Source organism: Cervus canadensis, chromosome 22 (genome assembly GCF_019320065.1).
Source record: "Cervus canadensis isolate Bull #8, Minnesota chromosome 22, ASM1932006v1, whole genome shotgun sequence".
Lineage (NCBI taxonomy): Eukaryota > Metazoa > Chordata > Mammalia > Artiodactyla > Cervidae > Cervus > Cervus canadensis.
In genome coordinates, this window is record NC_057407.1 from 59,335,463 (window position 1) to 59,360,735 (window position 25,273).

The window sequence follows — 25,273 nt, forward strand, 5'->3', positions numbered from 1 at the left end:
AATTAACCAAGGAAAATACATCTTGGCTAAAAAAAATTATCTAGGCTTCCCTGGTGGCTCAGTGCTAAAGAATCTTCCTGCAGTGTAAGAGATCTGGGTCTGATCCCTGGCTTGGGAAGATGCCCTGGAGAAGGAAATGGCAGCCCACTCTGGTATTCTTGCCTGGAGAATTCCATGAACAGAGGAGGCTGGCAGGCTACCTTCCATGCAAAGAGTTGGACAAAACTGAGCAACTAACTTATAAGACTTTATTGAAAATTAATTTTGGGTCTTTTAAAAAATGAAGTCAATCAGCTATCAAAATACACACACACACACACACACACACACAGACATATATACATGTATACACACACACACACACACACACGTCATGGAGGGGGTTATAGTCTCCTCTTTTGTTGGAAATGCCCAACCTCCTACTACATAGGTATCATATGATACTTTATTGAAGAAATCAATGGACATCGTGATGTAACAAAATTCAGCAAACATATTTTGGCTATGGAAACATGGTGGAGAGTAAGAACACTAACTTTAGTATCAGGAGCCATGAGTTTTCTTTCACACTATGCCATTATGTTCTTCTTTAGCCTTAAACAGTTTCCCCTGTTTTTGCAAGTAGTTTACCTAGGTAAATTGCAGTGTGTTTTCAATTTCTGTGACTCTGGCCAAACCAGTGCATTTATTGCCATAAATATTGTTATATTTGTTTCTACTTAAATTAGGATGGGGAATACATGTAAATCCATGGTTGATTCACGTCAATGTATGGCAAAAACCACTACAATATTGTAAAGTAATTAGCCTCTAACGAATAAAAATAAATTGAAAAAAAAAAAAAAAGAAGTAAGGCAGGAAGGCTTATGAGACCACAGTCCACCTTTCAAAATCTTTCCATTACTGGTAAACAACTTAGAAGATGTCTTTCTGAGATGAAAATGCCTTTTTGAATTGGACTGAAAGAATATGGACTCTGCACTTTTTTTTTTTTTTTAAAGCACTGCTTACTATTAGGCTAGTCTTTGGATTTAATATGATGAGAAATGGCAAGGTGACCCAACATACCATTTCTTGGTCATCTGTTTTCTTTTTTGTTTGTTTGCTTTATTTATTTTTATATTGGTTGCATGGGATCTTTTTTGCTGTGTAGGAGACCTTTAGTTGTGCATGTGAACACCTGGTTATTGCATGCATGCTAGATCTATTTCCCTGACCAGAGATTGAACCTGGGACCCCTGCAGTCATTATTCAGAGTCTTAGTCACTGGACTAACAAGGAAGCCCCTACCTCTGCTATTGAGGGCTTTGAGAACATGTTTGAAATGCATGAAACTTCCATAAGTACATTTTGCCAGTACATTTTACCTGGTTGTTGTGAAATTAATCCCTGAACCTGTCAAAAGTCAAACCATATCTCAACTAGTTTCTGATCAACGATAAGGCCCATGTATAATTTCTTCTGTTTTCATTTTACTTTACCATTGAAGATTGAGAATCTATATTGCTCTCTCTCTCCAGGGTTTAAATCACTCTGTCTTTAGAGTTGCAATCTGGAACTTTCCCAGTAAAGATCTGCGAACTCCTTTTTACAACTTATTTCTTGGACAACTTTCACTGTGTTAGACCTAAATTCTTCTGCTCTTTTTTTTTTTTTTTTTTTGGCTGGTAAATGGCTGCATTTAATCATGCTCTGTTTTTCATTTTGTGCTTCTCCAGAGCTTGGGGGGCTAGACTAGACACATGTAGGAGTTCTAAAGCAAGCTCTCTACCTAGCACTGTAGCTATTTAAGTAGAGACTGCATGACCACGCAATGAGCAATTGTGAGTAAATTTCAAGCTTTTATGAGATTGGGAATGAAGCCTTTGTCAGTACATGATCATTATTTGATCTGAATCTAGCTTTCATTACAGAGTTGAAGGAAGGGTTCAAGACATTTTCACGATGACACTTCAGCCAAATTCATATCCCTTATAGTTCTTTAGATCATTTTATATACTTATACAGATTGTCTTTGGCATCTGACGTCACAAATAGCACTATAGTACCTGCAGCTATGTAGCACTACTGTAATATTGGAGTACCCACAATGGTGTGGTTACTCACTTAGAGCCAGACATTCTGGAATGTGAGGTCAAATGGGCCTTAGGAAGCATACCTCCAAACAAAGCTAGTGAAGGTGATGGGATTCCAGCTGAGCTATTTCAAATTCAAAAAGAGGATGCTGTAAAAATGCTACACTCATTATATCAGTAAATTTGGAAAAGTCATCAGTGGCCACAGATTGGGGAAAGGCAGTTTTCAGTCCAATTCCAAAGAAGAACAATGCAAAAGAATGTTCAAGTTACTATGCATCTCCAGATATTTCACATGCTATCAAGATAATGCTAAAAATCCTTCAAGGGAAGCTTCAACAATACATGAACCAAGAACTCCCAGATGCCCACTATGGATTTAGAAAAGGCAGAGGAAACAGAAATCAAATTGCCAATATCCGTTGGATCATAGAGAAAGCAAGGGAATTCCAGAAGAATATCTACTTCTTCTTCATTGACTTGCTAAAGACTTGGACTGTGAGGATTACAACAAACTGTGGAAAATTCTTTAAGCGATTGGAATACCAGACAACCTAACCTGCCTCCTAAGAAACCTGTCTGTATGCAGGTCAAGAAGCAACAGTTAGAACCAGACATGGAAAAACGAACTGGTTCAAAATTGGGAAAGGAATATGACAAGGCTGTATACTGTCACCCTGTTAATTTAACTTCTATGCAAAGTACATCATGCAAAATGCCAGACTGGATGAATCACAACCTGGAATCACGATTGCCAGGAGAAATATCAACAACCTCAGATGTGCAGATGATACCACCCTAATAGCAGAAAGTGAAGAGAAACTAAAGAGCTTCTTGATTAAGGTGAAAGAGGAGAGTGAAAAAGCTGGCTTAGAACTCAACATCTAAAAACTGAGATCATGGCATCCAGTCCCCTCATTTCATGGCAAATAGATGGATAACAAATAGAAACAGTGGCAGATTTTATTTTCTTGGGCTACAAAATCACTGTGGATTGTGACAGCTGTCATGAAATTAAGATGATTGCTCCTTGGAAGAAAAGCCATGACAAATCTAGACAGTGTATTAAAAAGCAGAGACATCACTTTGCTGACAAATGTCCATGTAGTCAAAGCTATGATTTTTCCAGTAGTCATGGATGGATGTGAAAGTTGAACCATAAAGAAGGAAGACTGAGAGTTGAAAAATTGATGTTTTTGAATTGTGGTATTGGATAAAACTCTTGAGTGTCCCTTGGACAGCAAAGGGATCAAACTAGTCATTTCTAAAGGAAATCAACCCTTAATATTCATTGGAGGAACTGGTGCTGAAGCTTTAATACTTTGACCACCTGATGCAAACAGCCAACTCATTGGAAAAGACTCTGATGCTGGGAAAGACTGAGGGCAGGAGGAGAAGGGGACGACAGAGGATGAGATGGTTGGATGGCATCACTGACTCAAAGGACATGAATTTGAACAAACTCCAGGAGATAGTGAAGGACAGGGAAGCCTGGAACGCTGCAGTCCATGGGGTCACAAAGAGTTGGACACAACTTAGCAACTGAACAACAATAACTACAGTGAAGCTGGAATTGTCCATGTGATTTCAGTTTCCTTAACCTCTTTTCTTTCATAATACATGCTGCTTAGAATGATCACATTCTCTGGGGTCAATGCAGAGTTATGTACAATTCATTTATTTTTCTTATTACTTAAAGCATATTTGAACATGGTATGTGACTGCGATTCTATCTATAAATATTTCTTTTTCATATATACAGGAGTATTTTTTGAGTTGAATTGAAGTACTTTTTTTTTAATAAAATAATTGCAAATATCTGTATTTTTTTCTTTCAGTAGATCATTGTAATGAGCCTTACAATTGGTAGGAATACACTTCCTGCCACTTTTGCTGTAAAACAATACATTAAATACAAGAGTGCTGGCTCACAATTTAATGGTTTGGCCTCTTCTTTCCCTTTGGTAAATGGCATTTTCATTCCCTGGCTTATATTTCCTTGCTATAAATTTTGAATGTCATTGCTTATTTTATCCTATTCCATAATGAATGTTATAAAATTATATTTAATTGATTTAAATAAATGTATTTTCCCATCTCAAGTATACTTGAATAATCAAATTATTTCCATCACCATCACGTTAATCTAACTCCAGAATTGGCACAAAAGAACTACTGTAAATTTCACCTGGTATGAGGTGTCAATGTTATAATACGGTTCATAACTATCACTTGTTTCAATGGTGGCTGAGTGATAAAGAACCAGCTTGCCAAACAGGAGATATGCGTTCAGTCTCTGTTTTGGGAAGATTCCCTAAAGAAACAAATGGCAACTCACTCCAGTATTGCCTGAGAAATCCCATGGACAGAGGCGTCTGGTGGGCTCCAGTCCTTGGGGTCACAGAATGGTCAGATACAGTTCAGTGACTAAACAGCAATTACCACTTAAAATATATCTGAAAACAATATTTTAAAATTCTGATTTCATAAGTAGATTAAAAACAAATTATTATAACAAAATTTAAATATCTGATAAATACCCACATACATCTCAATGTATATAATACTAAATATTCATACTCAGTAATAAACCCATATGTTTTCCAATACTTACATTCATGTGATTCTCTGCTTTCTTTCTTTTTTTTTTCCTTCTTTAATAGTGTTTCATGCCTTCATGCAGACTCAAGGAGGAATTTGAAATTAAAGATGAGTGATCTAAAAGTTCTCTTCTGATGTTTAGCCACTTTACTTGATATCATTGGGTTGTTGGCAAGATCTGCTAATGATAGCAAAATACCCCTGAGATCCTATTAGACACAGCTAAGAAACTTTAAAGAATTTGCCTACAAACAAAATACATGATCCTACTTCTAAGGTTCATACAAAGGTACCATTTATAAACCAACAAAGACATTTATAACTGAGCCAGTTGGCATTTTAAAATCTTACAACTTTACTTCTTTCTTGCTGAACTAACTGCTGTCTGAAGCCCTAGCATTGACCTATGTCAGATATGTTCATAGGTGAGATTATTTTTCCAGAATATCATAGACCGTATATCACAGACTCTCAGGTTTAAATGGGTGACATAAATGATATTATTATTCCTCACCTTTAACTATCTGACATTAAAATGTATCTTTTTCAGCATATAGAACATCAATAAAGATAGATTTAAATACAATATTACCAATTTATAAGTAGAAATATTTTGGTGTCTTTTTTCCTTACTGACATATATTTAAACTAGTAAGAAGAATAATAAAATTGGGTGGAATTAGAATAATTAAGCAATTCAAATATACATCCCAAATTGTCTCCACTTTATATCACAAATGAAAAATGTTCTTGGGATACTGAACAATTTTTAAAAACATCCTTGTTAGAAAGTACATATTAACTGTATTTCCCTGGTGGCTCAGTTGTTAAAGAATCTGCCTGCAATGCGGGAGACCTGGTTCGATCCCTGAGTTGGGAAGACCCCCCTGGAGAAGTGAATGGCTACCCACTCCAGTATGCTGGCCTAGAGAATTCCATGGGGTCACAAGGAGTCAGACACGACTGTGCAACTTTCAATTTTCAATTTCAGTTATCCATTTTTCCAATGTTTAATATTCCATACCATTTCCAAATTTCCCACAACCCTTAATAATTGTGTTGAAAATATTTGTTAGGAATGATTTTTCTCCTTTAAAAATATTTCCATTAGAATTTATTCCTAGACAGAGTAGTGTGCACCAAGTAAAAATAAAAACATAAATTTCTTCATAGATATATCAAAACAGTTTTATTATGTACATGATCTCTCGTTTTCACCTTGTGTGTATACCCTTTTCTGATCTGTTAGAGGATACTACCTCAGAATAACAAAATACAGTGAACCAGCTCCACTTTTTTTCCTCATAACTATAATTTTCAGTTTTTAATTAGTACTTACCGGAGTATAGGGCTTCCCTGGTGACTCAGATGGTAAAGAATCTGCCTGTAATGCGGGAGACCCGGGTTTGATCCCTGGGTTGGGAACATCCCCGGAGGAAGAGAATGGCAACCCCACTCCAGTATTCTTACCTAGAGAATTCCCTGGACAGAAGAGCCTGGTGGTCTATAGTCTATGAGGTTGCACAGAGTCAGACATGGTTGAATGACTAGCACACACACACACACACACACACAGAAGAGTATGTGTTCATTTTTTCTAAAGATTTATTTTTTTGTGTGAACCATTTTTAAAACCTTTATTGAATCTGTTACAATATTGCTTTTTTTTTTAATATATTTTGTTTTTTTTGACTGCATGGCATATGAAGTCTTAGCTCCTCAACGTTGGTCGAATCCCCAAACCCTCTGTAACCTCTCGACTGTTAGGGAAGTCCCTGTAATATTCCTTTTGAATAGTTAAAAAATAAAGCTCTTTATCCATTGATCTTTGAAGGTAAGGCATACTTTTGCATAGTACACTATACTGTACTTATGTTCTCTCTTGTCTTTGCTTTGGGACATTTGTGTCCCCAGATTTCTCATTCTATTAGTAATTCAGTAGTCTATAACCAGGAATGAAGGAAGATGGATCTTATGAAAACGTGGGAGAAGAAAACATAGGAGAAGAAAACATGAGAATGCATGTAGTGGAAATAGGAAGAAGTGGAAAGACCATTCCTATTGTGGATGGACACCCTGCTGTTGTTCGGGAATGAAATTTAAGTTTTGAGGGCATTGAGCAGGAACACTCTTCATGACTTTGTGTTAACAGATGCACATTCATAGGCAGTAAGTGTCCAACAAATATTTCTTGAGTGAGAGAACTTGTAATAGATACTTCAGTGGATTTTATCTGTGCTTGTGTTAGTCTGAGTATGAATTGATATGCATGAATGTATAGTACATTGTCTATCTTTGTATCTTTCAGACTTTTCTGCTCTTTACATTAAATTTTTACTTTAAGACTTTTGAAAATAAAGCTGTCCACTGTTTGAAAATTCCTTGTATACTGAAAAACGTTGCAAGGGTTTTTATTTTTATTTTTTTTACCCAAGGTTATAGAAGCTTTACATTTACTAAGCACAACTACATTAAATTCAATATGAAACAGAATTTTAAAGAATAAAAAAACATTAATTAACAAACACTATAATTATCTTGAAAGTAAAAAGACCCCATAACATACTTGTTCCTAGAGGCAATTAAATATTTTAATACTTACCCCATAAGGTGTGCCAGAACTATTAAACTGGAGTTCAGCTTCTTTTCAAGTGTTAATTTCTGTTTCTCTTGAAGTAGAAAGTAATGATAAACAGAATAGGAGAAAAAAAACACTTGACTTCCTCCTAGGTTTATGGGCTGGGGAATCAGGCATATGCACCCGTGGTGTATAGCAATTCATCAAGCATCTACTTATCACCTAATAGGTTTCACACACCACAGACATCATGCCAAGCACTATAGCGAGTGAGGAAACACAGCTGAATAGCTTGCATTCTGATTGGTACTAGTTACACTGTGTGAGCAGTGACTTATATATTTTCCTAAACCCACTGCTTATGATGAATATCTTTCGACCATGTCTTTATTTCCAAAGTTAGAGCAGAGTGTTCAAATATAAATTCTCATGGAAAGGGGAATAACTCTCACTTGTGTGTGGCACATCCCAGCTTACGAGGTGCATTTGAGAATTAAAATTTGTAACCTCACACACAGAGGAAGGCTTGGAAACATGAGACACTGAAAGACTTAGCAGAGTCATATGGAGTTGGAAAGCAGGGGAAAATCCATGTTTTATGTAGAAAGCCTAGTGTTTTTTCAGTTAATGACATATCAAATGTTTCCCAAGAGATATTTTATAGGCGACAAGTTCTAGATGTTAGAAGAGGGGAAACTCATCACAGAGGAAGTGAGCAAGAACTGAAGCACGTGCCAGGCCACAGTGGCAAGGACACACTCCGCAGTTCCAGGGACTGCTGTGTTTATGTTCTAAAGAATTCAGACTCTAATGCTTTCATGATTAACAGGTATCATTCTTTGTTCCTTTCTAGGTAGCTCAGGATCCAGGAAGGTATATGTTGCTAAACAGATCTCTTGACATCTCCAAACAGTGTGACTAAATTTGCTCTCTTGGGCTCACACAGAATCCACACTTGCAGAGAATACTCTTCATTTTTTTTTTGTTGTTGTTGTTCATTTTCTTATTCACTGTGTTGGCCAGTCTTATTGTCATCACCATCTCCCTCAGCCCCACACTTTCAGCTCCCATGTACTTCTCTCTCACTCACTTGTCCTTCATAGATGTCTCCTACACGTCCATCACCACCCCTAAATTGATCACTGACCCGCTGTACCAGAGAAGAACCATCTCCTGGAGTGGCTGCCTGCCTCAGCTCTTTCTGGAACAATTCCTGGGAGGATCAGAGGTTACCATCCTCACTGTCATGGCCTGTGACCGATACATGGCCATCTGCAAGCCTCTGTACCACATGACCATCATGCAACAGGGGCTCTGCCAACTCCTGGTGGTGGTAGACTGAGTCAGAGGAATCCTGCATGCCGCCATGCAGATTCTTTTCACAATAGACTTGACCTTCTGTGGTCTCAACACCATTGACCACTTCATGTCTGATTCCTTCTCACTGTTGCATCTTGCTTGCAGCAATACCTACAGGCTTGGAACGGCAGTGGCAGCTAACACCAGGGGCATGTGCTTGCTCGTTTTTTCATGCTCCTCCTACATAATCATCCTGAGCTCCCTGAAATCATGGGAGCTTCCTTCATGGCTCTGAAGGAAGGTGCAAAGCCCTCTCTAAATGTAGTTCCCACTTTACATTAGCAGTGTTCCATTTTGTCTGTTGTATATTCACCTGCATGCGTCCTGTGACCACTTACCCTGAGGATAAGTGGCTGACTATGTTCTTTGCAGTCTTCACCTCCATGTTAAATCCTATCGTATACACAGTGAGAAACAGAGAGGTGAAAAATGCCATGAGGAGTTTGCTAAGAATGATCATGACTTAGGCTGTTCACAATGACAAGAAGAGAAAGATTTATATACATAGGTAAGATTATACCCGTTATAAATTGTGATAGAAAGTAAAAATATGGCTGATTCATGTCAATGTATGGCAAAACCCACTGCAATGTTGTGAAGTAATTAGCCTCCAACTAATAAAAATAATTGAAAAAAAAATAAAAAATAATATGCTAAAAAAAAAAAAAAAGAAAGTAAAAATAAAATTGTAGATCATTGACAGAAAGGACCAGATACTAATATTTGTTGATTATTTAATATTGTTTGGATATATTTTAGGTGTTATTATAAGTTTTAAAATACTTTCTGAGTGCTCAGCTGCTTCACTCATGTCTGACTCTTTGCGACCCCATGGACTATATCCCACCAGGCTCCTCTGTCCATAGGATTCTCCAGGCAAGAACACTGGAGTGGTTGTCATGCCCTCCTCCAGGGAAATCTTCCTGATCCAGTGATAGAACCAGGGTCTCTTAAGTCTCCTGCTTTGCAGGCAGATTCTTTGCGACTGAGTCACTAGGGAACCCCAATATAATTTCTAGGACCGTTCAATGTTCTTGTCCAAAGATTCATGTTAGGAATTGAAATGAGCAAAAATAAACCCCTAGTTTGAGAACTGTAGAATGTTTTTCTCAAGAGCCTGACACCTACTGTACTAAATTCATATTTATTACTTGGGCAACATTGGCTTTTCCACAGGACATTGACCTCAGAAGTATTTTTGCCTAGCCTGTAGTAAGGCAAATAAGGGATAGAAATTCCTGGGTAGATACAGAGGGAAGCGACAGTTAGTGAATGACTCACAAATGAAAATTTCTTTTTTACTATGATTTTACCAAAAGAAAAAAGAGAGGCCATCACAAAAGGATGAAAGAATAATTCGCCATCTGTTTTTTTGGCACAAACCAAAAAAAAAATAAGCCGGAAGTTTTCAGGTTAGTCTTCATTTGCTCTCTATTCTTGAATATCCTTAGGTGTCTGTGCTATGTTTAGGTGCATAGATAAGAAAATTATCTGCAGTCTTAATGAGTCACTGTCCTTTAAGTAGATGGTGTCAGTAGGTTGCAGCCTTGTCTCACATGTATTAATAGCAGTATATTTCAGCATTGCATTTTTTTCCTTTTTGAAAGTTCAAATTATGCCACTTTACTTTTACAAAAGAACAACACTAACATGGTAACATAATTTTTTTAAGCAAAATCCCTTCAGTTTTCCTTGCTGTTATTGAAAAAGAGAATTAGTGTTGATCTTCATAAAAGCAAAGTGGTTAAGGTGAACTTTCAGGAAAGTTGGGGATGCCTGCAATGCTCCTCTCTGCATCTAGAAGACAGCAGGTCATCTTACATTTTTACATCGTTCTTTATAAATCAGAGCTTCTCTAACTACGACACACCAACTCATGTGTCTTCTCACAAATGTTACTGTGTGAAACTCAGTGTTCAACTGGAGCTGTTTCTTCCATAATTTGAGTGCACAGCAATGGTAGAGCTTTGTACTGGGGTGACTGTGTTTACTAAGATGTACAAGGCTGTCTCCAAGATGGATGAATATATGATGGAAAAAAGAGAGCCTCTTCAACACATTCCCTTACCCCATATACAAAATAAACCTAAAATAAATTAAAGACCTACATGTAGGATTGGCCACTATAATACTCCTAGAGGAAAACTTAGAAAAAAAACACAACCTTAAAATGCTAGCTGATTTGCTGTCTGATTAAAAAGTCATCTAATTCAGGGAATTCCCTGGAGATCCAGGGCTTAAGATTCTTTACTTCCACTGCAAACGTTCTGGGATCTAAGATCCCATGGGCCATGTTCCATGGCCAAAAACAGGAAAAAGAAAAAAAAAGCTGTATAAAGGCTGTATAATTCAGTGGCTTCTTCTTTGGTTGTTGTTTGTTTGTTTTATTTGCATATAATTGCTTTCCCATGTGTTAGTTTCTGCAGCGCAACAAAGTGAATCAGCTATCTGTATCTATATATCCCCTCACCCTTGAGACTCCCTCTCACCCCCTGCCCCATCCCATGCTCTAGGTCATCACAGAGCACCAATGAACTCCCAAGCTATACAGCTGCAGGAAACAGGTCTTACCTCGAACAGTTATTTGGAGCATCAGAGGTCATCCTTCTTGTGGTCTTGGCCTGTGATCACTACATATCCATCTGAAGACCCCTCTGCACTATGTGGCCATCAGGAGACACCACACATTCTGCCTCCTCAAGGGGATGTGTTGGGCGGTGGGTTTCTCCACTGGGTTGGACAGACCCCAGTCACTTTCTGTCTCCCGTTCTGTGACCCCAACATCAGGAATCATGCCACATTTGACATTTCCCCCTGGTACAACTTGCCTGTATTAACACTTTTCTTGCTGGTCTCTTAGTTGTTGCCAGTAGTGGAACAATCCTTGTGATTAGTTTTGTAATGTGGCTGGTATCCTATGTGGTTATCCTGAGCTCCATGAGGACTCACAGTTCTGCAGGGAGGAAAAAAGACCTGTCTACCTATAGCTTTCACATCACAGCTGTCTTGTTCTCTGTGTCCTGTAGTTTTATCTGCAACCAGTAGCTCCTTTTCCCACAGATAAAGCCATAGAAGCTTTCTGTATTCTTGTTACTCCCACATTAAACCCTATTATCTACACAGAAACAAATATAAAAGTCAAAAATATCATTAGAGTGCTAGTAAATGGAATGTGACTTAGGGAAATAAATGACCCAATATGAAGATTTTATTTCTCTCATGATCTTTGCATTTTCATATTTTATTATTATAAAGTCATTCCCACACGTATCATCTGACACTAACAGCTCCTCCGCAAGGTAGATATTATGATTATCTTCATTTCACAGATGATGAGGAATAAATTTCAAAAAAGATAAGTAATCTATCCAATTTCAGAGACAGAATTGGTATTCAGATCTGCATCCTTCTAAATACCAAATTTTATCCTTTTCAACCATTTAAAAGGGTATCAGAGAAATGACAGAATTCTAGTAGGACCTCTCTTGTTTCGTAGTAATTAAAAAGTTTTCCATAGTAATTACATACTTTCATAATTGCCTGTGTATAGAAGCAATTGGTTCTCAGAAAGTTATATGGCCTACTGGTATCTAAGATGGTGTGGAATATAAAACAGAAAGAAGACACTTACCAATATCCTCTTAATGTATTCTGAGCACAACTGATATTGAAAATTATATTGGATTTATTATTCTCTTGGGAAACATTAGAGATTATAAAAATTATCAAACTTATGGGAAAAAAAAGTTGAGATATTTTCAAATGGTCACAACAACATTACAAAATTAAAGTTTAATATTCTTATTTACAGAAAAGATGGCAGTTCAGAAAGATTATATAATTAAATCATAGAATATAGAAGTCAGCATAGGATTCAAAAATTTAATTCCACATCTTCTGATCTTTCATTATACAGAATTCCTGGGACTTGGTATATAATTATGATTTTGTATATAAAAATCCCTTTGATTACATGCCATAGGAAGTGACCCTTCATTAACTTAACAATTATTTGTAAAATTAAATGCAAGTTTTCTCTAAAGCACACAGTAAAACATATTTTTAAAAGTTTTGTTATAGAAAGATGGCTTTATACTTAGTTTCTTTAATCTGAAATCCTCTTTGAAATCTGTTTTAAGAGATTATTTATAAGGAATATGTATATTAAAAAAAAATCATGCTACATTTAACCAAGGAAAGTACTTCTTGACTAAACAATGTACCTATGTTATGTGACTTTATTGCAATTAATTTAAACTATTTTCAAAAATAAATTCTGCTATCAAAATTTAAATGCATAAATATTTCACAGATATGTTTATATTCTTGTTTGTTAGAAAAATCCAGCCTCCTACTATATGGGTGCCACATACTTAATTAAATAAATCAATATACATCATGATGTGAAAATGTTTAGCAAGCATATTATGCTAAGGACAACATGATGATGAGCAACAGAACTAGTGTCAGGACCAGGAACATGAGCTTTATTTCTTACTCTGCCATCATGTTTTTCCTTAGCCTTAAACAGTTTTCCCGATTTCTATGAGTAATTTACCAAGGTAAATTGCAATGATGTTCCAAAATTGTGTTGTCCTGGCAAAGTCAATGCACTTATCAACATAAATATTGTTATATTTTCTTCTACTTCAATTAGAATTAAAACTGGAAGGCTTATGAGACCACAGTCCACCTCCCAAAATCTTTCCATTCCTGGTAAACAACTTAAGAGATGTCCTTCTGGAATGAAAAATTCCTTGGATTGGATTAAAACAATACGAGGTCTGCCCTTGGGTGCTTTGTTATGTTGAGAATGTATTTCTCTACATATTGGAATGCATGGAGCTGTCATAACAACACTTTGACAGGTACCTGGTTCTTGTTAAATTTATCCCTGAATCTATCAAATATCTGACTACATCTCATCTAGTTTCTGATCAACAGTGGTAAGATCCAGTGTAAATTTTCCTGCTTCCATTCTAGTTTGAAATTTTCCTGTTTCCATTCCCTTCAAGTTTGAGAATCTGTGTGGCTGTCTTTTCAGGGTTCTAAAAAACTTTCTTTTGGGATTTATATTTTGGAAACAAATTTTTCTGGTGTAGAGTCAGGAACTCCTCTTTTGATAAATTATTTTCATATACATCCCTTACCTAAATCTGTTCTACTTCCATTCCATGCTTCTCTAGGCCCTCAGGAGTTTGGCTAGACAGGTGTAGAAATTCTAAAGCAATCTCTCCACCTAGCATGTAGCTATTTAAGTAGACGCTGCCTGACACTCAATGAGCCACTGTGAATGGATTTCAATCTTTACAAGGTTGTGAATAATGACTGTGTCAGTACATGCTAAATCTCTGATCTGATTCTGTCTTTCATTCCAGAGTTGGAAAAAATGTTCAAGACATTTTCACAGTGACACTTCAGAGAAATCCATATCACTTATAGCTCTTTAGATAGTTTCAGACTCTCATTCAAGCTGTCTTTGGCATCTGCCATCACAGGTAGCATTAAAACACTCTAATTGAAGTGTCCACTTAAGCTAGGGTTGTCCATGTGATTTCAATTCTTTTTTAATTTCTTTTTCATGACACATGCTGCTCACAGTGACACATTCTCTGGAGTTAATCAAGAGTTATGTATAATGTATTTTCCTTCTTATTAACACAAAAATATTTGAACATGGTGTGTGAGTGTGACTCCATATAGGGATACTTCTGAGTGTGACTGAATTACATTTATTTACCAAATAATTTCAAATACTGATATTTATTTCCTTCAGTAGATAATTGAATTGGGCCTTACAGTGGTGGTAACATAATGTGTCAAACCACTTAAAATAATAAATTTAAGATAAGGGTCCTCACCCAGAATTTAATGGCCTGGCCTCTTATTTCTCCTTGGCAGATGGCAATTTTATTCCTTGTATTTTGTTGTTATAAATTGTGAATATTATTGCCTAATTTTTCTATTTCATATGAATATTAAAGTTAATTTTAAATAAGTGAAATACATGTATTTTCCCATCTAAGTATAACTAAATAATAGAATTATTTTCATCATTATCATGTTAATCTAATTTCAGAATTCACACAAGAAACAACTATTTTGAAGAGGTACTGAAAACTTCACCTGAAGTGCCAATATTATAATAGTGTTAATAGTTAACACTTAAGATATAATTAAAAACAACATTTTATAATGATTTGTATAATGGGTAGATTAAAAAACAAATTATTATAATAGAATTTAAATATGAGATTTACCCACCTGAATGTTTAATTTATACACTAGTAAATATTCAGTCTTATTATAAAGCTCATATATTTTGAAATACCTAAGTTCATAAGTGGTCAACAATTTTTTTTTTTTTTGTCTCATCATATTATTTTGTCTTAATGTAGACTCAAAGAGGAGTTCAGAATTAAATATAAGTGACATAAAAGTTATTCTCAGTTCAGTTTACCTCATGACAAAATTGAGTTGTTGGAAAGGTCTGCTATTGATGATGGAATACCCTTGAGGTCCTATTAGCCACAGATAAGAAACTTTACAGAAAATGCCCACAATAGGATATGTGATAATGCTTTTAAGGTTCATCAAAATGTACCATTTATAAACCAACAAAGACACTCATTATAGCTGGGATAGTTGGCATTTTCAAATCTTGCAAGTTATTTCTTGGTGAGCTAACAGAAATTGGGCATGGACATATCAGACACATGCATAGGTGAGACTTTTTTCCCAAGGAAATCACATAATCAGAGACTTTCAGATTTAAACTGATTTTACAAATCATATCCTCACCTATCTGACATTAAATTGTGTCTTTCTCAGCATAGAGTACATCAATAAAAATATATTCAAGTACAATGCTACTAATTTATGTGGTGGTGGTTTAGTCACTAAGTCGTGTCCGACTTCTGCGACCCCAAGGATTATAGCCTGCCAGGCTTCTCTGCCCTTGGGATTCTCCAGGCAAAATTACTGGAGTGGGTTGCCATTTGTAGAAATATTTTGAAGTCTTTTCTTCTTTACCGATACTTATTTAATGTGATGTGAACAGCCACCTCCTTGGAAAAGACCCTGATGATGGGAAAGATTGAAGGCAGAAGGAGAAAAGGGCAGTAAGAGAACGAGATAGTTGGATGGCATCACCGACTAAATGGACATGATCTTGGGCAAACTCCAGGAGTTAGTGAGGGACAGGAAGGCCTGACTTGCTGTGGTCCATGGGATTGCATAGTCGGACTTGACTCAGAGACTGAACAACAAAAACATGTATTTAAATTAGTAAGAAGAGTAGAAATATTAATTAGAAGTGAATTATAATAATTAAACAATTCACATTTGCATCTAAATTGTCTCCACTTTAAAAATGTTTCTATGATACTGCACAATTAAAAAAAAAATCTTTTGAAAACTACATATTATTGAAGCAGATGCACTGTATTCCAATTATACAATTTTTTTTTTTTTTTTTTACACTATTGAGAATTCCGTGGTGTTGGTGGTGGTTTAGTTGCTAAGTCATGCCGACTCTTGCGATCCCATGGACTGTAACCTGTCAGGCTCCTCTGTCCATGGAATTGTCCAGGCAAGAATACTGGAGTGGGTTGCCATTTCCTTCTGCAGGGGATCTTCCTGATCCTTCCTGCATGCAGTGGGGGGTGTCAAGGAATCCGACTCTCTACTTCAATGATTAACTGAGATTTCTTCCCTTCTTCCATTCAAAATGTTCACAGCTCAACAGACTCTGGAGGTGGTTTTTGCCAACACTAAATCCATCATTTCTGTAGATTGTTGGCATTGTGGTTTAAGGCAGCTCTCCTATTTAACAAGTTTTATGTGTATTGATTATTTTTCAAGTGACAAACAGCTTGATCTGACTTGGAAAAGATATTCTGTTTCTGGCTACCCTTCTACATCACTATGATAATGTTGATATATAAAATCTATTTATCTACTATTTTCTTAGCTGTTTATTTTGTTCAATTAACATATTTATCCATGAACCAATAGTATATTGTTAAAATTACTGCAGTGTTTCAGATACCATTGCCATGTTAAAAAAAAAAAAAATCACTACCAAATTTAGTGGTTTAAAAAACTAACTCTCACTTTACTATTTCAGGTAATTATAATAGATCAAGAATTTGATTAGTTCAGTTGGGTTCTTTAAGTTCAGCATCTCTCATAAGCGTGCAGTCAGAAACTGTCTGAGGCTGAAGTCATGTACAGGCTGGGAAGCCTTGAGCAGTGGCAACTGAAGCAGGCAGTGCTCCATGAGAGCATAGGGTGAAGCCTCATCCAATAGAACTGGCGTCCTCCTGAGAAATGGAACGTAAACCAGAGTCCGCATGTTTGCTCAGAGGAAAGGCCCTGAGAGAATGGAGTAAGAAGGAGGCCGTCTGTAAGCAGGAAGAGAGGCCTCACCAGGAACCCATCCTGCTGTCACTTTAATCTTGGACATCCAGCCTCCAGAACTGTGAAAAAAATGAGTGACTTGTATTTAAGCTATGCAGTCTGCATTATTTTGTTATGGAAGCCCAAGTCAATTAATGTATGGTGGTATTGATAATGGATGGTGATGATGATAAAATACAGGTTGACTTTGCTCAATAGAGGTCTGAATTGAATGACCAAGTTTCAAATCAGAAAAAAAAAAAAAAAAAATTTCCTCATCCAATTGCCAGAAATAGATAATTTCCAAATCCAGAGATTTTTTTGACTAAAAAGATATCAGATATTTTTGAGTTATAGCTGTCAGCACAAATAGGTGGTACAAATCTTCAACCTGACCATTCTCTGAGAGATCTGTGACCATTTACTAAGGTAAATATACTCTAGCAAACATAAATGCTCAAATCTTTCTGGAGATTACCAGAAATAGATTCTAACCCTCAGTCCTGGGTGGCATATTGCCACATCCTTCACTGGTCAGAAAGCTGATTGATAGTTGTTGACCTGAAACATATAGGATACCAAATATTTCTCCAGCAAGCGTGAGTTAATTTGGGATCAGCAAGAATTGCAGTTTAGGGCCTGTAACCATGATGAACCATGTGCAATTCCCCCACAGGCAAGGAAAGGTAAATGCTTTTATAGAAGGGAAAAGAAAGTTGAGGGGGCACTATTAAATAAAGAACACATGACTTTTCATTGACTGAGATGTTTCCAGGAAGAAAATGAGTCTTTTTTCTTCCTGTTGGGCTCTGCTGTGCTGTAGGGAACAAGAGTTCTGCCTTCGGTCTCCCAACTCTATTTCACTGGGTTTCTGTTTATTAATTTCTGCAAGGCGAGAGAATATTTACTCAATGTTCTCCTCGTGGGCCATTTCTACATATCTAGTGAACTATGTGTATTCTACAGAGGGCAAGCATTTCCATATCCATTCCCTGATGGTGTAGAGAACTGAATAGAAGTATTTGAAGCAAATCTATCTTTCCAACATAATGAGCAAAAAGCACCACATTTTTGTGCTATCAGGGATATTTGACAGATGCAGGACGTTCTCTAGTCTTACTATCACAACTTAGTTTACTTTTGTGGGTTAAGAATAAAGTGAAGACACAAGCTAAACCGGTGTGGAAACTGGAAGCTTAAAAACATACTGTATAATAGGTCTCTACTTTGTGTATTTTCTATTTACGTGAGAAAATCCTATAGGACTGAGTCAAAGGATGTATTTGGTTATGAGCTCTCAACATTCTTATTTCCCTAGGCAGTTCTCACTTGGGAAACAATGAAGCTCATTGAAATAATTATATGAACAATTACACAAAGAAAACAATATCTTTTGTTGAAATTACCTTATTTCAAGTGAGAATAGTGGCTAATCCCATAGGGAAAAGATAAAACAAGTTGGCATTTAGAAAACCTGAATTCTTATCTTTAATCTGACAGTATCCAAATATGCACTTTTAGAAATGCCCCTTTCCTACCCTGGGTTTCAGATTCTTTGTAAGCACATGAAAAGAGTGAATTAGATACTTTCTAATAAACTCCTAATTCTCAATGACTAATATTTTGTTAATTGCTTATTTATTTGTGGACCTAATGCTGGCCTCTATACACTTGAATTCTCAAAAATCTCATTTATAATATAATATGAAATCCAAGATAATTATGCAGTTTATGGTGAAACATGTCCAACATTTCCCAGAAGCTTCTGATTTTGGAGAGCTCTTAAATTCAGCTTGGAACTGAAACAGCAGAAGCAGGCTTTACTTACTGATTACCTCATCCTGGACAAGTGAAATAAACATTCTAACTCTCAGCTTTTCTATCTATGAGTTAGGAATTATGTATTTATCTCTGAGTTATTTTCAAATTAAGTATGAGTGATGATTACAAAAAATAAATGCCCAATGTAGGATAAATTTCTAAATAAGAAATTTAGGGCAGATGATAAATGGGCAGGGTTGATTACATGTTATTTAACTGACTAAATAAATAAATAAAATGTCTGTATAATTAGAAAGTTTCCTGCAAGAGGAGATGGACAATTCTCAGTGGAAGAAGTTGACATCTTTGAAATTCCCAAGGGTTTTTTGAATTCTTTTTTTAATGTTTCCACAAACTAGGCTGAAAAATAGTCTTCTGAAAGCCTTTGTTGAAAGATGGATGTTAAAGAAGTCTCCTGCTAAATATTTGGTGAGTTCTTACATGGGAAGTAATGTGGGCTCAGGATCAAGATCAAGACTTGAGATCAGAGAGTTTTAAAATGTCTTTTCAGGGTTGCTCCTCAGTAATTACATGTCCTAGAGTACAATGCTGAACTTCTCCATGTTTCAGTTTTTCTATCTTCCAACCACATATAATGTTCTCAAAAAAATTCTTAAATGAGATAATTTATAAAATTCTTCACACAGTGCCTAGCATATATGAAGCAATATTTGGTTCTGATCATTAGTTATATTAATAATTGCTAACCTTCAGGAAGAACTTTGCAATTTACCCAGTAATAACATCTCTCAAGAGGAAAATAGGCTTCATTTCCTTAGTCCTTTATCATCTCAGAACTTGTAATATTTTGGATACCACGGAAATATACACAGAGATGAGAAAGAGTTGTTGGACCATTTTACTTCAAAGCAAGCTTTGAAGGAGATTTCTACAAACTGGCTATATAGAAATGAATCAAAAAGAAAATAAACCAGAAAATACATGATGAAATAACCCACAAGGTAAAACTACATAGACTTTTATGAGTATTTTAGCTTATTTCTCTAAAATGTCATTACTATTGCTGAAAAAATTCTCATGTAAGTGTTGCTAGTAAGGTTTTACTTGGGCCTAAATGAGGACTGCAGCCCAGGAGACAATGTTTCAGAGAGCCCTGTGAAACTGCTCTGCAGAAGCAAGGGAGGGGCTAGGCTCTATAGGAGCTTTGCAACACTGGGCAGGTAGTTGGGATCATCAAAAGATTACTGTTAATTAAAGAAACCAGATATGTTAAGGAATTTAGCTCTGTTCTATGTACGGGAAGGTGCAAGAGTCTGGATTCACTGAAATCACTCCTGTGATATGCACCTCAGCTATCTGGGTCCAGTTATCTGTGTTTCCACATCAGGAGCTTCTTTTACCTTAGGGAGTGGCTGTCCTCTAAGGGTCCTAAAAGGGTAGGACAAGCTCACATTGTTCTTGTTCAGCCTCTAAGTCCTGTCTGATTCTTTGTGACCCTTTGGACTGCAGCATGCCTAGCCTCCCTGTCCTTCACTATCTTCTGGTGTTTGCTCAGACTTATATCCACTGAGTTGGTGATGCCATCCAACCATCTCATTCTCTGTCATTCCCTTCTCCTTCTGCCCTCAGTCTTTCCCAGCATCAGGGTCTTTTCCAGTGAGTCAGCTCTTCACATCAGGTGGCCTAAGTATTAGAGCTTCAGTTTAAGCATCAGTCTTTATGATGAATATTCAGGGTTGACTTCCCTTAGGGTTGATAGGTCGATCTCCTTGCAGTCCAAGAGATTCCCAAGAGTCTTCTCCAACACCACTGTGCAAAAACATTAATTCTTCACTGCTTAGCCTTCTTAATGGTCTAACTTTCACATCTGTACATGACTACTGGAAAAACTCATGGCTTTGACTATATGGATCATTGTCAGTAAAGTGATATCTCTGCTTTTTAATACACTGTCTAGGTTTGTCTCAGCTTTTCTTCCAGGAGCAACCATCTTTTAATTTTGTGGCTGTAGTCAATGACTGCAGTGATTTTGGAGCCAAATAAAATAAAGCCTGCCACTTTCCAGTTCTCCCCACCTATTCGCCATGAAGTGATGGGACTGGGTGTTAGTTTTTGGAATGCTGAGTTCTAAGCCAGCTTTATCACTCTCCTCTTTCACCTTCATCAAGAGGCTCTTTAGTTCCTCTTCGCTTTGCTTTCTCCCATTAGAATGTTATCATCTGCATATCTGAGGTTGTTGATACTTCCCCTGGCAATCTTGATTTCAGCTTGTGATTCATCCAGCCTGGCATTTCATACGATGTACTTTGCATAACATTTAAATAAGCAGAGTGATATAACCTTTTCATATTCCTTTCCCAATTTTGAACCAGTCCATTTTTCCATATCTGGTTCTAACTGTTGCTTCTTGACCTGCATCCGGGTTTCTCAGGAGGCAGGTCACATGGTCTGGTGTTCCCACCTCTTTAAGAATTTTCCACAGTTTGTTGTGATCCACACAGTCAAAGGCTTTCATGTAATCCATGAAATAGAAGTAGATGCTTTTCTGAAATTCCCTTGCTTTCTCTATGATCCAACAGGTGTTGGCAATTTCATCTCTGGTTCCTCTGTCTTTTCTAAATCCAGCTTGTATATCTGGAAGTTCTCGATTCACATACTTCTGAAGCCAGCTTGAAGGATTTTGAGCGTTACCTTGATAGCATGTGAAATGACAACTGTATGGTACCTTGAGCACTGTTTGCCATTGCCTTTCTTTGGGATTGGGATGAAAACTGACATTTTCCATCTCACATTGGAGGACTGCAATTGCTGAGGGCTGTGACACCCTTGTTTCCTGATATGGCAGAAAATTTTCCACTTCTCATTGTAACATCCAGAGGAAAAAGACTTTTTTGAAAAGTGAAATCAGACTTTCATAAAACATGAAAAGAACACATAACAGAAATTTCATTTAGCTTATTGATTAATGAGAGAATTAGTAGGATATAATCACAGTCAAAAGGAAAATTCAGTGTACCATTTTTAACATTGTTCAATCAGAGATATGTAATGACTTTATGAATAAATGCAAGATTTGTTTTATCTGTAATGATCAGGGAAATCAATAAAACTTGCATCTGACAATATTTGTATATCTATAGAAAATAATTACTTCTATTCTTGTCAGTTTTCTGTTACCTCAAAAACTGTAAAATAGCTAACAGTCAGTAAAAGATATAAATCTCATATAATTATGACTCCAAAGGGAATGCTAGTGATAACACACACACATCTTTATTTTTGTTACATATTAGTCTTTCACAATGTATTTTTCTGAAAAAGTTAAATTTATTTATCAGCTTTATATAAAACAGGGACTGATGCTTTATGAATAAAACAGATTTATACAGAGAAAAGTGATTTCACACTTATATTTCTGCACTTAAAAAAAAAATTTCCACATTGTTTGGAGTTTAACAAGAAACAGCATACATAAAATGGGAGATTAAAACAAGTTGAACATATTGATTTTTCAAGGTATGGAAGGAGTTGAGGAAAATTAATGAGATGATAAAGTACAACCCGGACTAGTAAGAGCAGGAAGCATCACCATAATTGGACCTGGAGAGCATGGAAGACAGTGATCTCAGAAACCCAGAAGGTCTATCCAAATGGATGCAGCCTCAGTTAAAGTCACCCAGCCACTGACAGGCCTTAAAGGGAACCCAGACAGTAAGCACCATGACATTTCTTCTTTTATTCTCTCCTGCGCTCCTTGGCCAGAAGGTAGGGGAGACGGTTGGTGCAGACAAGGGAAGAAAACCACCCAGGGTGAAGAGAGTGAGAGAAATCACTGGGTGAAAGGAGTTTATCATTCCAACCGTTTTTCAGTTTTGTTGTTGCTGTTAAGACAGTAAGTACTATTTTTGCAGTTGGCTTGAACAAAAGACAGCACACACACAAAAAAGCCAGATGAGAGTCTCCAATGCATTTATTCACTTAACTTTATGGAACACCAGTATGTCAGACACTGAACCAAGTAATGGAGGTAAAGAGGTAGAGAAGACAAATACAGACATTTTATCTTAGATTAATTGAAGCGGGTTTTAAATGAAAATGGGGGGTAGATTAGATTTAATGTGCAGAACCAGAAGGAATAATTGTGCTAGTATATTTTTAAAATTTAATAATATTTTTAACTTTTCTTATTGGCTGAGAAGCAATCAGATTTAAGGCCTGGCGATCTCCCTGTGCCTGGATGTCCTCCAACAAAGACTGAAGGACCGCTTGTCAGAAGGTGTGCAAGAAGGTTTTGAGCATCCTTGTAATAAACTGAATTAAACAGCAGCAAAATTTCACTTTCTTTATAAAACAGAAAATGTAGCATGTTTCTTCTCTTGCACTATGGAAAAAAATATAGTTTCTATTATTAAAACATTTTGGACTTACCTGAAAGCCCAAAATATTAACTTCTCATCATATTGCTATGGATACTGTTGTTTTTGCAGGTTAATTCTCCATTTTTAAATTCATCTTCAGAATTACAATAAAAGAAAACAAGATGAATGTAACTGAATTCATTCTAATGGGACTTACACAGAATCCTCAGATGCAGAGAGTTCTATTTTTGGTGTTACTTATTACTTACATTGTCACTGTCACTGGCAACCTGTTCATTGTGGTTACTATAATCTGCAGCCGGACTTTGGACTCCCCGATGTATTTCTTCCTGGCCTTCTTGTCCTTCATAGATGCCTGCTATTCCTCTTCCATAATCCCTAAAATGCTAGCTGATTTGCTCTCTGAATCAAAGGCTGTCTCCTTCAGTGCCTGCATGATACAACTCTTCACTGAACATTTCTTGGGAGCTTCAGAGATTGTCCTCCTTGTGGTCATGGCCTTTGACCGCTATGTGGCCATCTGCAGACCTCTGCACTATGTGACCATCATGGACCACCGCACATGCTGCCTCCTGGTGGGGGTATGTTGGGCAGTGGGTTTTCTCCACTCATTTGGACAGATCCTAGTCACTTTCAGGCTCCCATTCTGTGGTCCCAACATAATGGATCACTTCATGTGTGATATATTCCCCTTGATACAACTTGCCTGCACTGACACTTTCCTTGCTGGTCTCTTGGTTGCTGTCAATGGTGGGGTAATCCCTGTGATCACTTTTGTAATGTTGTTGGTATCCTATGTGTTCATCCTTTGCTCCTTGAGGACTCACAGCTCTGCAGGGAGGAAAAGAGCCCTGTCTACCTGTAGCTCCCACATCACAGTTGTTGTCTTCTTCTTTGTGCCCTGTATATTTATGTATCTGCGACCAGTAGCTACTCTTCCCATGGATAAAGCCATAGCAGTATTCTATACTCTTATTACCCCCATATTAAACCCTTTTATCTACACAGCAAGGAATACAGAGGTCAAAAATGCCGTTAGAATGCTATTAAGCAGGAATACAATTTCAGAAAATAAATGACTCAACATGATATTTTATTTCTATCTTGACTTTTACATTTTCATATATTACTACTATAAAGCCCTTCCCATACCTCTAACAGGACACTTATACACCTGTGCAAGGTATTATTACGATTATTCCCATTTTACAGAAGAATACCAATGAACTTCAAGAAAGTTAAATAAACCATCTGATATCAGAGACAGAACTAGTATTAAGACCTGAATACTTCTAAATTCAAATTTGATAGTATTTCAACTATTTCAAAAGGTATCAAAGAAAAGACAGCATTTCATCAGAATCAAGTCTCTTGATTTGTAGTGGTTGAAAATTTTCCTTTCTAATTACATTTTTATATAATGTACCTGCATGTATAAGTGATTGGTACTCAGAAAACTGTTTGGCCTACTGGTATCTAGAATGGTATGGAATATAAAATAGAAAGATGATACTTGCCAATACTCCTTTGGCATACACTTAATATATCTAATATTTAAAATTATATTTGATTTCTTGTTCTTTCCAGTAAAAGTTTTCAGTGATTATAAAAATTTAATTTAGTATTTAAACTAATATGAAAATTTTAAACTGTTCTCAAATGGTCTCAACAGAAATATAAAATTGAAATTTAGTGCTCTCATTTGAAGAAAAACAAATTGAAGATCTGAAAGCTTAAATTGTTAGATCATAGAATACATAAATCAGCTTTTAATCCAAATACTTTTACTTCACATCCTGTGATCTTTACATTACCCAGAATTCCTTAGGGCTAATATTTGATTACTGTATGATATATAAAAAGAGTTGTGATTATATGCCATAGGAAATGAAACATTATTATGCTAACAATTATTAGTAACAATTAAATGCTTTTTTTTTTATCACAAGCACACAGTAAAACATATTTGTAGAACAATTTCCCTACTACAAAGTTGGCTTTATATTTAAGTTCCTTGAATCTGGAATCCTCTTTGAAAGCTGGTTTAGTAGATCATTCATAAGGGATATATAAAAACAAAGCCAAAGTCACTAATTCAT

The 25,273-nt window shown here is 36.4% G+C and overlaps 1 protein-coding gene and 2 pseudogenes across 1 annotated transcript; all 3 read left to right on the forward strand.

The window, feature by feature from the left end:
• The first annotated feature begins 1,813 nt into the window (after window positions 1-1,813).
• Window positions 1,814-9,080, forward strand: LOC122424414 (annotated as a pseudogene).
• Window positions 9,081-9,090: 10 nt separating this feature from the next.
• LOC122424415 lies at window positions 9,091-11,789 on the forward strand (annotated as a pseudogene).
• A 5,155-nt stretch (window positions 11,790-16,944) lies between these two features.
• Window positions 16,945-24,253, forward strand: LOC122424416 (olfactory receptor 4C46-like). Its single transcript, XM_043442150.1, has 3 exons — window positions 16,945-17,020; window positions 17,690-17,699; window positions 23,314-24,253. The coding sequence occupies exons 1-3, from the start codon at window positions 16,945-16,947 to the stop codon at window positions 24,251-24,253; spliced, it is 1,026 nt and encodes a 341-aa protein (XP_043298085.1).
• The last annotated feature ends 1,020 nt before the right edge of the window (window positions 24,254-25,273 follow it).